Source organism: Patagioenas fasciata, chromosome 3, assembly GCF_037038585.1.
Source record: "Patagioenas fasciata isolate bPatFas1 chromosome 3, bPatFas1.hap1, whole genome shotgun sequence".
NCBI lineage: Eukaryota > Metazoa > Chordata > Aves > Columbiformes > Columbidae > Patagioenas > Patagioenas fasciata.
In genome coordinates, this window is record NC_092522.1 from 123,440,614 (window position 1) to 123,453,544 (window position 12,931).

A 12,931-nucleotide genomic window follows, 5' to 3' on the forward strand; every position below is an offset into this window, starting at 1 on the left:
CACATTTCGCTACATCTTCACCAGTTGAATACGTCATGAAGGGCAAAGAGAGATGGACAAATGTCGTGGTTGAGACGGACAAACGACACAGACCAAGTTCTTCCAGGATGAAAATAGTAGATGCCGTTTATTGCCACAGGTGCATTTTTATGCAGTTTTACCAATTCCCGTGTCTCTTCACTATTGGTTACAAGTCACAGCAGTAACATCTCATTGGCTGATTTGGTGTCATCAATGTCACTCTTCTATTCCCTTCTCTCTCATGGGTACGTGCTCAATATCTCCGGATGCTCCTCTACTCCTTAATATGTAACTAGCTTAATATCTTCAAGGCTGATCTGTGTTCCCATGGCCTCCGTCAGGGAATCCACGGACCCATCGCATTCCCCATAGCAGAGAAGAGAACGGTTCAGAAGAACAAACCAGAGGACAGCCGGTCACACAAGAACCCGGGGACATTTCCATTCTGGAGTCACTTTCTCCGGATGCAACTTTCTGATCCAATATTTCCTGAATATCCAGAGCGATGGTGCCGCTGTGAAGCTGTTTGACTGTGGAAGAACCACTTCAGAGACAATATATACTACAAACTCAGGCAAACAATACGGCGTATTCTTTACGAGGCGATTCTGTGCCAGAAGGATGTCTGTGCAGAGAGATGGGGGAGAGCTCAGTGCGGCCTTTCAGACTTAAAAGGGGCCGAGAAGAAAGATGGGACAGACTTTTGAGCAGGGCCTGTTGTGATAGGACAAGGGGTGATGGTTTAAAACTAAAGGAGGGAGATTCAGGCTGGACGTGAGGAAGAAATTCTGGACAATGAGGGTGGTGAGAGCCTGGCCCAGGTTGGGCAGAGAGGTGGTGGCTGAACCATCCCTGGAGACATCCCAGGCCAGGCTGGACGGGGCTCTGAGCAACCTGAGCTGGTGAAGATGTCCCTGTCATGGCAGGGGTTGGACCAGATGGTCTTTCATGGTCCCTTCCCTCCGAAACCATCCTATGATTCCTAATTTTTGAAAACAATTCACAGACTGAAGGAAAGTCCTGGCTTCTGCAGAGCCAGAAATCGCATTGCATGAGCCAAGTGTTCTTGTTTAACCGTTTTAAAGTTTTCGGTAGCTGCTTTGGAAGAACATTTGTGTATTCCAGGGTGGATCCTCCCAAGCTGTGTATTTGTTGGAGTCAGCATTGGCTGTTTCTCAGATGAGCAAAAAACCAACAAAACCACACTGGTATCCATCAGAAGGCTGTTTCTTTTCAATTGACTTCTTAATAAATACTCTCACCCGCGAATGCTGACCGTGCTGTGTACCCTCAGCACCATATAAATGAAATTATATTCTCTCCCCAAAGATCTACGAGCCCTTTCATGTGACCAGGGACATCAGACAAAGCAACGTGGGTTTGTGTGGTCAGCACTTGTATGTTTTAGGCATCATGCAACAAAAATAAAAGGGTCTGAAGGAAATACTTGACGGGGCGTTCTAATGATCACCGGGGAAAGCTGCACATGGCTTTGCGGTTGAAATGGTTGGACAAGCTGCTAATGTGAGCAGATGGTTCTAATGGCAAAACCTGGCTTAGATTTCATGGGTTATTGAAGGTGGAAGTTAAGAGCATGTTCAGCTCAGAAATTGGGCAAAAAACCCAAATAAAACAAACAAGTCCAACTTGTCTATCAACGACGTTCCAAAAGGGTAATTTCTTACATAACCCCATTTAGGTGTGTGAGCTGGGAAGGGGGGAGAAGGGAAAGGTCCCATTTCGAAACGTCTGTACAGATAAAATCAACTACATTGCTTATGGCGAGACCTCTCAGTAATTTAAATTCATGACTCATTGGAGACTTTTCACTTCCAGTCTTTAAAATAAGATATTCTGAATTCATCATGATCTTTCCTGAGCTCCATCGGTCATGTCTGAGAAGCCTAATGCTGAAGCACTTATATTGCTTGTTTATAAAACCCAGCAAAAAACATAGGATCAAACCTTAGAAACCCTTACTAGGCATTATAAAACATAGAAAAGGGGCTGGTTTTATTCCTGATTTGGAAATCCAAGGATGACATTTCTTGAATGTATTTAATATATATATTTAAAATAACAACTTTCCTTGATTTTTACACAGCTTGAAGTTTCCTGACATAAATGTTTCTTAGTCACCACCATGTCCTCCCAACCCCAGGTTGTTATTCTCTGCTGACATTCATTGACCGGGTGTCCTGTCCCAACACATGGGATGAGGACAAGTTCACTCCCAACGCGACACGCGAACACATTTCTTCACACTACAGCAGAATAATCAGGATAGAGACAGTCAAATGCTTCTGTGAAATATGTGTGGGTTCTATTAGGGATTTTTTTAGCTATTCAGTCTTCCTCTGACAGTTGTTTTTAGATATACACTGGTATACACTCTGAGAAGTCAGAATAACAACAGATGAGTAGAAAAATGATGCAACACAGAGAATGAACGAGGGTGATTTCCTCCCTACATTTGCAAAAAATAAGCCAAAGTGTGTATGGAGAAAGATGCATTTTAGCTGTGCTGACCAGTCCCTGTGGTGGCTGCTACACCAAGTCTGTTTAAGCTAGTTTTAAACCAGTTATCTTTAAACCAACCACGACTAGAGTGTAGCAATCCTTTGAGGTGAATATCACCCTGATCAACAGATGAGACCAGGTGTGAGTTCACTCTGGATTAATTATCCACCGTTATGTGAAGTGAATGACAAACAATCACCCCCGGAGTCCAATCCAATTATGAGTTTACTAAAGGCACGTGGTGGAAATACTAATTACAGTGATTAGTGACTTGGCAAAAGTATTTTATGGTATCACTGAACTTATCAATACATTAACAGCGAGGGTTCTACTATGAGTGATGTATTGGCAACCATTAGTAGCTATAGTACAAGACTTAAATAGAACCCAACAGCAGAGCTTAAGATGATGTTACCGTTGTATGTTCCAAAGGGAAAGAAAGAGAGTGGTAGAGAGGAAAGGAAAACTAAGGTATAAGAGAGAGAAAGAGTAATATATCACGGAAGGAGAGACGAAGAAATAGGGATATAGAAAAAAGAGAGAAGGGAAGAGTAGAGAGAAAGGAAGAGGAGAAGGATGAGGGATCCAGTCTCTTACGGCTTCGCAGCGTGGATGATGAGACTTGTATGATGAGGGGTTGAAGGGTCTCAGCCTTTCCCCTTTGTGTGCCAAGCTGGACATATCAGAAGATGGGGCTCTGTGCCCTCTGGCACGTCCCCCACCTCTGGTATCACCAGCCGGCCTGGGCTGTGGCTCCTTAGTTTGTCCTTGATATGTAAATCAAAGTTCACCCTGTACTGAATGTGTCATCTCCTGTGGGTAGCTGAACTAGTTTCACCGCAGTGTTTCCATCCATGATCCTTAGCAATACACAACACTGGGTAAAACGAAATAAACTGCCCGTTTTAATTTTATGACTTTCCAGGACAGCCTTGGTGGCAACAGCAAAACAGCCATGGTGGCCACGGTGAGCCCGGCGGCGGACAACTACGACGAGACCCTGTCCACGCTGAGGTACGCCGACCGGGCCAAGAACATCGTCAACCATGCCGTGGTGAACGAGGACCCCAACGCGCGCATCATCCGGGAGCTGCGCGAGGAGGTGGAGAAGCTGCGGGAACAGCTCACGAAAGCCGAGGTACAAATTTTAGTCTGGGTTAATGAGCCAGTAGCTGCTGGCACAGACTGAAACACAGGAGGCTCCATGTGAACATGAGCAGAAACTTCTTTGCTGGGAGGTGCCAGAGCCTGGCCCAGGCTGCCCAGAGCGGGTGTGGAGTCTCCTTCTCTGAGACATTCAAACCCACCTGGAGCAGCGTAGGGGAAAGGGACCTGGGGGTCCTGGTAACAGCAGGATGAGCATGGAAAAAGGGTTTAGTTCAGATAATATCAGGATATACTTGGGGAACGTATATATATGTACATGTGATATACACAGCCATAGCACCCTGAGAACGCCCAATCTCATCTGATCTCGGAAGCTAAGCAGAGTCAGGCCCGGTCAGTACTTGGATGGGAGACCATCCGGGAATAGCGGGTGCTGTGGGCTGAGCCAGCACTGGGCCCTTGTGGCCAGGAAGGCCAATGGTACCTGGGGTGGATTAGAAGGGGGTGGTCAGTAGGTCAGAGAGGTTCTCCTGCCCCTCTACTCTGCCCTGGGGAGACCACACCTGGAATCTTGTGTCCAGTTGTGGCCCCTCAGTTCCAGAAGGACAGGGAACTGCTGCAGAGAGTCCAGCGCAGCCACCAAGATGCTGAAGGGAGTGGAGCATCTCCCGTGTGAGGAAAGGCTGAGGGAGCTGGGGCTCTGGAGCTGGAGAAGAGGAGACTGAGGGGGGACTCATTCCTGGGGATCAATATGGAAAGGGGGAGTGTCAGGAGGATGGAGCCAGGCTCTTCTGGGTGACAACCAGTGACAGGACAAGGGGCAATGGGTACAAACTGGAACACAGGAGGTTCCACTGAAAGAGGAGAAGAAACTTGTTGGGGGTGAGGGTGTCAGAGCCTGGCCCAGGCTGCCCAGGGAGGTTGTGGAGTCTCCTTCTCTGCAGACATTCAAACCCGCCTGGACACCTTCCTGTGGAACCTCAGCTGGGTGTTCCTGCTCCGTGGGGGGATTGCACTGGATGAGCTTTCCAGGTCCCTTCCAACCCCTGACATTCTGGGATTCTGTGAATTCTCCTCATGCCCTACAAAGCTGATACAAACAGCTGATACGTGGATCCGGACTCAGCCCAGCCTGGCAGGTTTTAGTTCTCTGAAAGCACTTAGTTTAAATCCCCAGCTTAGGGAGGACAAGCTCCTGGGCTTGGCCCAGACAAATTAAAACACGTGATATTAATTTTGGCGAGACAAGATCAAAGTGTATTACAAAAGGGGAAAGAGGATAATACCGTACGCTTCTGGGGGGTTTGAGAAAAGTGAAGCGTCAAATTCTGTTCTGCCTCAGCTGTTTAGGAGAGAAAAAGACACACCAAAATAACAAAAAAAAACAACCACGAAACAGAAAACATAACAACAGAAATAAAACCGCAACTTGGTAACCTCTATATTTAGAAACGAGCTTTGCAAATGAACCCGAGTGTCAGAATGAGCCAGTGTTTCGGTTTGTTGGCTCATTTTAATAAAAGTTATTTCTGCATATTTCTGTCAGCACAATTAGGTGGGCTACAAATGCAACAGACAGAGAGGAGTACAAGCAATTAATTTGATTTTTGGCCTTTACCGTGTAGCCTTTTCCTAGCAAACTCCACCGTTTGTTCCGTTCTCAGTGCCACTGAGATGACAACTAGGGTGGGATTCTAATACTTGGGAAGGGAAATATTTATTACTTCATATGAAGGAAACACGACTTCATTACTTTGGAAAGCTGCCGTTATTTTGGCATTGAGCTGATATACACTTACATCATGCTTCTTGCACAACTTTAGTGAGGCAGCTGTGCAGATATTCCTAATATTGTCTAGCAGCTCTAAGGGATTCAATTCAGAACAGTTAAAGTGTAAGCAAGTGTTATTTAACCGAATTCACAGGTTGTAGCCAGACTGAATTCTTAAAATACACAGGCAAAGCCCAGCCTATAAACTGCACAATCCTAAGACTCCACTGCTGTTCCTGTTGCTTTTCATCCGTGTCTTGAAATAAAAGTGAGATTGCTCAATGATGTGCTCCAACAGAACCTGTATCTCATTTTATCATCCATGTTTCAAGACTGACGTACAGAAAAAATGGAATGAAATTATATAAATGGAGATTTCTCATGGATAGCGTGGAGTAATTCTTTGTAGCGTTCATTTTTGAGAGCCAGGTAAGGACGTTCTGACAATGGGGTTTACAGGATCACAGAGTCACAGGCTGGTTGGGGTTGAAGGGACCTCTAGAGATCATCCAGTCCAACCCAGCTGCTCATGCAGGGTCACCAGAGCAGATCACACAGGTGGGTCCAGGCAGGTTTGAATGTCTCAGAGAAGGAGACTCCACACCCGCTCTGGGCAGCCTGGGCCAGGCTCTGACACCCTCACCCCAAACAAGTTTCTTCTCCTCTTTCAGTGGAACCTCCTGTGTTTCAGTTTGCACCCATTACCCCTTGTCCTATCATTGGTTGTCACTGAGAAGAGCCTGGCTCCATCCTCCTGACACTCCCCCTTTCCATATTGATCCCCAGGAATGAGTGCCCCCTCAGTCTCCTTCAGCTCCAGAGCCCCAGCTCCCTCAGCCTTTCCTCACACGGGAGATGCTCCACTCCCTCCAGCATCTTGGTGGCTGCGCTGGACTCTCTGCAGCAGTTCCCTGTCCTTCTGGAACTGAGGGGCCACAACTGGCCACAAGATTCCAGGTGTGGTCTCCCCAGGGCAGAGCAGAGGGGCAGGAGAACCTCTCTGACCTACTGACTACCCCCTTCTAACCCACCCCAGGTACCATTGGCCTTCCTGATGAATACATTGAATAATACAGGCCCCAGTACTGACCCTTGAACACTCCTCTAGATCCAGGCCTCCAACTGGACTCTGCCCCATTGACCACGACTGTCTGGCTTCTTCCCTTCAGCCAGTTCCCAGTCCACCTCACTACCCGATCATCCAGACCACACACCCTCAGTTTAGCTGTGAGGATGCTGTGGGAGACTGTGTGAATTATCTTGCTCATTTTACAGTTGAAGCGTGTGTAAACATTGAGTAATTTTCTCCAGGTCTAAGTAAATGGACAAACAAGACTTTAGACCTTGAGGGCATCATCATTTTGTCCTGCTGTGTAGCGTCCAGCGCTTTCACATGGATCATGTTCTATCTGTTACAATAAGTCCCCTTTTCTGGAACAAACTGCACGTAATGAGGCCACTCGATTAGATTTGATTTGAATTCCCGTGAGGAGTTTTGGTTTAATTGTTTAATTGTTTAATTGGCATTGCAGAAATACCTCCCAGCAAAAACCATCTCCTTCTCGTTAGTGGTAACAAACTAAGTCCACAGGGTTCAAGGTAGTGGAGGAGGAATATACCAGTGCTGAGAATGGAGGAAATAAATACATGTAATAGAACAGTATTGATGCCCTTTCCATTTTTGGAGTGTCTAATGGGTGACGCTGGGGATATCTTCTTATTATCAAGTAGAGGATGGAACACGGGCCTCTGTTTCATAAAACAAAAGCAGAGCTGTGATGGATTAGCAATAAATTGAATTCCGGTGTCGAGGAACACGTTGTAAGGCTTCTAAAATGCGTATGTAGCGCTGGGTGGCCAGGACACCTCAGATGCCTTGATATTCGCTATAGAAAACAAATCACACCTACCAGACCATATCAAAATGAATAATAGAAATATTTCGGTGGCGTGGCCCTTGGAGCGACTGAGACACGAAGAGCCGAACCAGATCATCAACATCTGAGAAACAAGATCTGAGTTATTTGGGATCCTCGTGTTGATATAGAAACCAGATTAGTTTGCTTTTGAATATCCTTGGGCAAATCCGCCAGTGCCATGTCATCGGTTTGCATGGAAATACATAAAACCCCTTTAGCATCTGTACTCGACGCTAATTAAACTCTCTTTTTGATGTCTTCTGCATTTATATACAATATGTATTTTAAAAAAGCCTTTGCTTACTGGTAAGTGCGCCTTGGAAAATGAGGAATGGTGTGTTTTCTTGTTCCCCATCTGTGTGAGAGTGAAGTGAGAAAAACACGAAGCACAACAAGCCGCCTCATTTCATTCGCTTTAATTTCCGCAGGCTCTGAAATCGCCAGAATTAAAAGAACGCTTGGAAGAATCGGAAAAGCTGATTCAGGAAATGACCGTCACCTGGGAAGAAAAACTAAGGAAAACAGAGGAAATCGCGCAGGTTTGCTGCTTACTTTCCCCATGCCCCTTTTTATGAAAAATAGGTTTGTTTCCTCTGTCTGTCAGTTCATATTGTCTGAATTTCTGGGTAAGTAGGTCAAGCTTAGTGTTGAAAAGCTTCGCTTAATTCCTGTGATGCCTCCCAGATTGCTATTCCAATGGCAATAATGAATTGTCACCGTATGCAAATTATTTCAAACAATAATAACCCATGGATGAGAGGATTACAGGGATTTTATATTCTTCAGACAGTAAAATTGTTTGCTAGGGGAGATGGAGCATTGAGAGCGTTGAATACAAGGCGCAAAGCACAATACACAAGGCAAAGGCCATTCAGAATATCTAAAAATAGAACTGTTCATGGTCTCGGTGTGTTTTAACACATCTTACGCTGATATTTATGGCCTCAGACCATAATTGAATATGATGATTACGTTGAAATATTGCACAGGTCGCCAATTATTGCGCGACACTTCAGTCCTCACACAAATGCTGATGGATATATTTGCAATAGGGAGTTTGAGGGGGAGAGCTGTTGAAAGGTGATGAATAAGGATACAAATGATGAATAAGGATGCGATAAATGAGGATACAAAGGCCTCTTGTAGACAACACAATCAGAACAGACTCTGTTGACTTTGGTTTTAAAGATCCATTGTCAGAAATGGCTCTTGTGGCTACGAGCGCTCCCTTGGCTTCCATCGCATATTCATGCCGTGGATTTTCCCCCTATATATAAGGGTGAAGAATAATAATAAATAATAATAATAAATCTCTAATAATAATAAATCTCTACTCTTATCCTACACAATAATTTCTAGATGTAGAAACCCCGAGCATGCGAGGAGGTTGAAAAACTGGAGTAATGGGCTCAACGCCACCGACTAAATCTGCCTTGATCTTTGCATTTTAGCTCCTGTTGTTTCTAAATTCTCAGTGTGTTATGATGTTTTGGAGATGGGAATTTTAAGACCCTTCCAGCTGTAGAAATAATAATTTCTTTCATATATATATATATATATATATATATATATACACACACATATAAATATATATATATTTTAGAGGAGGGATAAGGAGTAATGTTTGTGCAGCGTAAGGCAGTTTCAGGACCGGCAGAAAGAACGTTCTCCCATCTTCAGTAGGTTTACGGAGGCCCAAGGTTTAAGACTTTTATATCACGGCTTTTCGAGTGATTGTATTTTTAATCAGCATCCCCAACATCCATCTGTCAAATTATAGTGGGGCAGGCAGGTGGGCCGGCGAGATGATGGGAAATCTTTGAGGAAAGGATGATTTTTCTGCATTTTCAGTGAGTTATTTGACGTACTCCTAATGTATTTTCAATGTTTAAGTCAATTAACGTGAGGTCTTGAGCAAAAATTCACAGGAACTGGCTGATTTTCTTTAAGTTGATGCTGTGAGATTTGGACTGCGGGGCCAAGTCTTGTGTTGGCCGACACTTTATCTCCGCCTGTAGATAAGGGGGAATTACGTGAACTCCAGAGCCTGGCAGTGATGATGGGAAGAGCGATCTGAACATTACGCTGCCGTTCTTCCCTCTGTCCTTTGTTTTTCTCGCACACACACACACACGATTTTCCTTACAAGGCCATTCTGTTGGGTTCGCAAGTGAAAATCAGGGAGTTGCGCTTGCCGTTCTTTGCAATTTTCGTCTTGATTAGACCTGGTACAGCTCCAGTGTTCAACAGGGAGTTATATCGAATAGCACGACACGCTCAGTCTTTAAGCATGAAGCAGAGGGGTGAGTAAAGCTCAGAACCTTAATAAACATTCCAGCATTATTCCTGATTTTTTATATATATACATATATATGTATATACAGTTAGTCAGAAATGCCTCTTGTGACTACAAGCGCTCCTTCAGCTTCCATTGTGGATTCGTGCCGTGGATTTCCCCCCCTATATATAGGGTGAAGAATAATAATAAATTTCTACTGTAATAATAATAAATGCCTACTCATAATAAATTTTATATATATATATAAATATATATTTAAGCCTCAGCATCACAGGCCCTGCAGGTCTCTTGTATTTCTTTACTTACCTGTTTTACCCTCTGTTTCCGCTCCCCCTTAGTAACTCTATGAGCGACCTCTCATTAATTTTTTACATTTTCTCATGGATAGTGACTCACTTTGCAGTTTCTTTATGAACAATCCTCAGCGTTTCCATCTCAGTGTATTTTGCAGAAGAATCCCTTCGCTGTTCTTAAGCCAGAAACGTTTCACGTCCCCCTTTCCTCACCCAAACGCTTCCCTCAGAGAGATGCACATTTGCGCACAGTAACGCTTTGTTCTTGAATTCTATCCAGTCTATTGACAAGAACAACACACCACCCAAACCGCCGCTGTTCTCGATCAGCGGGAAGCGGTATTTGCGTGGTTTAAATAGCAGGACGCTGGTTTGCGAAGGGCTAGGCATCAATGGGATTAATTTTTGGATGGCCGCTCTCTTGCAGGAGCGGCAGAAGCAGCTGGAAAGCCTCGGCATATCTCTGCAGTCTTCCGGAATCAAAGTCGGGGATAATAAGTGTTTCCTGGTTAATCTGAACGCAGACCCAGCTCTCAATGAACTTCTGGTGTACTATTTGAAGGTAAAAATATGCATTAATATATATAGAGATAAGTTTTTTTAATACAAGTAGACTCCTGGTGCCATTGGGGTGCTTGGAGAATGTTATAAAACTGCGTATCACAAGTATTCTCTGACACTCACGGCCTCATCAGAATTAACACGAGTACAACCGTTTTATTTCAAATCTAATTCTTTGTAGCAGAGGAATGTTTGGGGTTTTATATTTTCATTGTGTTTTTTGAAAAGAAAGAGATGCTTTCTTTTATAAACTGTCTGCTAGGGTTTTTTTAATGCTCGTTTTCACACTGTTTTACCCAGAAAAACATTTTTTCTGGGCATATCAGCAAAAATGCGTATCAGCAAGTTTGCTGGTGACACCAAGCTGGGAGGAGTGGCTGACACTGGAAGCTGTGCTGCCATCAGAGACCTGGACAGGCTGGAGAGTTGTGCGGGGAAAAATGTAATGAAATAGAACAAGGGCAAGTGTAGAGTCTTGAATGTGGGCAGGAACAACCGCAGGTTCCAGTGTAAGTTGGGGAATGAGCTATTAGAGAGCAGTGTAGGGGAAAGGGACCTGGGGGTCCTGGGGACAGCAGGGTGAGCATGAGCCAGCACTGGGCCCTTGTGGCCAGGAAGGCCAATGGTACCTGGGGTGGGTTAGAAGGGGGTGGTCAGTAGGTCAGAGAGGTTCTCCTGCCCCTCTGCTCTGCCCTGGGGAGACCACACCTGGAATCTTGTGTCCAGTTGTGGCCCCTCAGTTCCAGAAGGACAGGGAACTGCTGGAGAGAGTCCAGTGCAGCCACCAAGATGCTGAAGGGAGTGGAGCATCTCCCGTGTGAGGAAAGGCTGAGGGAGCTGGGGCTCTGGAGCTGGAGAAGAGGAGACTGAGGGAGGACTCATTCCTGGGGATCAATATGGAAAGGGAGAGTGTCAGGAGGATGGAGCCAGGCTCTTCTGGGTGACAACCAGTGACAGGACAAGGGGCAATGAGTGCGAACTAGAACACAGGAGGTTCCACTGAAAGAGGAGGAGAAACTTGTTTGGGGTGAGGGTGTCAGAGCCTGGCCCAGGCTGCCCAGGGAGGTTGTGGAGTCTCCTTCTGTGCAGACATTCAAACCCGCCTGGACACCTTCCTGTGGAACCTCAGCTGGGTGTTCCTGCTCCATGGGGGGATTGCACTGGATGAGCTTTCCAGGTCCCTTCCAACCCCGACATTCTTTGTTTCTGTGATTCTCTATCAATAATAATCTCGCTTCTACACTTGTAGTACTGAGTTCACTTGAAGAAAAGCATTTTTTTTCGTCTTCATGCAATTCACCAGGAGTGGAAATGGAGTTCTATTCTGCCTTAGTGCTGATGTGCTGTCCCCGCTATTGACGCCCAACAGAAAACACGTAACGTGACTTTTGGGACAATCTGAGCTGTTTATTCCAGTTTAACGAGCTGTGGATGTGATCTGGAGGAGAAATGAGATCCGACATTTTTAATCGACGCTTTAGAACGCAAGTTGTACAAATCTGGCAGTTTGATCTTTACATCAAATTGTTCCCTTCAGCCGCAGAATGAGCGATGGGGCTGAAAATGGGTTTGATTTAGTCGGTGTTAGGAAATACATGATGCTGTGTTGTATCGGTCACAGCCGCTCTGTGATATCCCAACGACACAAAGAACTTTCTCAATGTTGCATCTGTTTTCGTTTTCTAGCAAAATCCCTTTCCGTGGGGTGGATTTTGTCCTGTTCAGTTAGTCTTTATCTTTTAGCTTTCGTTTTAGAACGCAAATTCGTTTTGTTGGTTGAGAATTCTGGTGGAGAAATCCCCATGCTTTCAGATTCTTTCAGTTCAAATGACTCACATCTGCTTTGCCTGAAATCCTGAGACTGAACCCTCTTGCTTCTCAGAGTAAATAGTTTGCTCCTGTTCTTTTAACGCTGAGCTGCGTATTTAGTGATTCCTGTAGCGCCAAAGAACAACTTGATCTGAGTTGTCTAAACTATTGAATCTGCTCCTCAAAAATTGCTCGGAGACGCTTGAAAGAGAAGCGAATGAACTGGGGTGTGTGGAGTGATCCTTTCTCTGCCAAATCCCTTGTGTCCTGAGGGGTGCCTGAGGAGTTCTGAAGGACAAAAGAGTCACCAATGTGCCCTGTGGCCAAGAGGCCAATGGGACCTGAGGTGCATGAGGAAGAGTGTGAGCAGCAGGTGGAGGGAGGTTGTTCCTCCCCCTCTGCTCTGCCCTGGGGAGGCCCCATCTGCAGTTGTGGGTCCAGTTCTGGGCTCCCCAGTTGAAGGAGGACAAGGAATTACTGGAGAGAGTCCAGGGAGGGACACAAAGATGCTGAGGGGTCTGGAGCATCTTTGTGATGAGGAGACTGAGAGAGCTGGGGCTGTTGAGCTGGAGAAGAGAAGCAGAGAGGGATCTGGAGGAGAGCAGGATGAGCATGAACCAGCACTGGGCCC

The 12,931-nt window shown here is 45.4% G+C and overlaps 1 protein-coding gene and 1 pseudogene across 3 annotated transcripts in view; both read left to right on the top strand.

The window, feature by feature from the left end:
* Positions 1-12,931, top strand: part of KIF13B (kinesin family member 13B) — a 128,026-nt gene that overhangs the window by 53,943 nt on the left and 61,152 nt on the right. For all 3 annotated transcript variants that reach the window (XM_065833549.2, XM_065833551.2, XM_065833550.2), the window contains exons 11-13: positions 3,467-3,679; positions 7,767-7,877; positions 10,358-10,492. In XM_065833549.2, the coding sequence (XP_065689621.2) occupies positions 3,467-3,679; positions 7,767-7,877; positions 10,358-10,492 (459 nt within the window). The remainder of the gene's footprint in view (positions 1-3,466; positions 3,680-7,766; positions 7,878-10,357; positions 10,493-12,931) is intronic.
* Positions 3,972-4,090, top strand: LOC136100717 (5S ribosomal RNA; annotated as a pseudogene).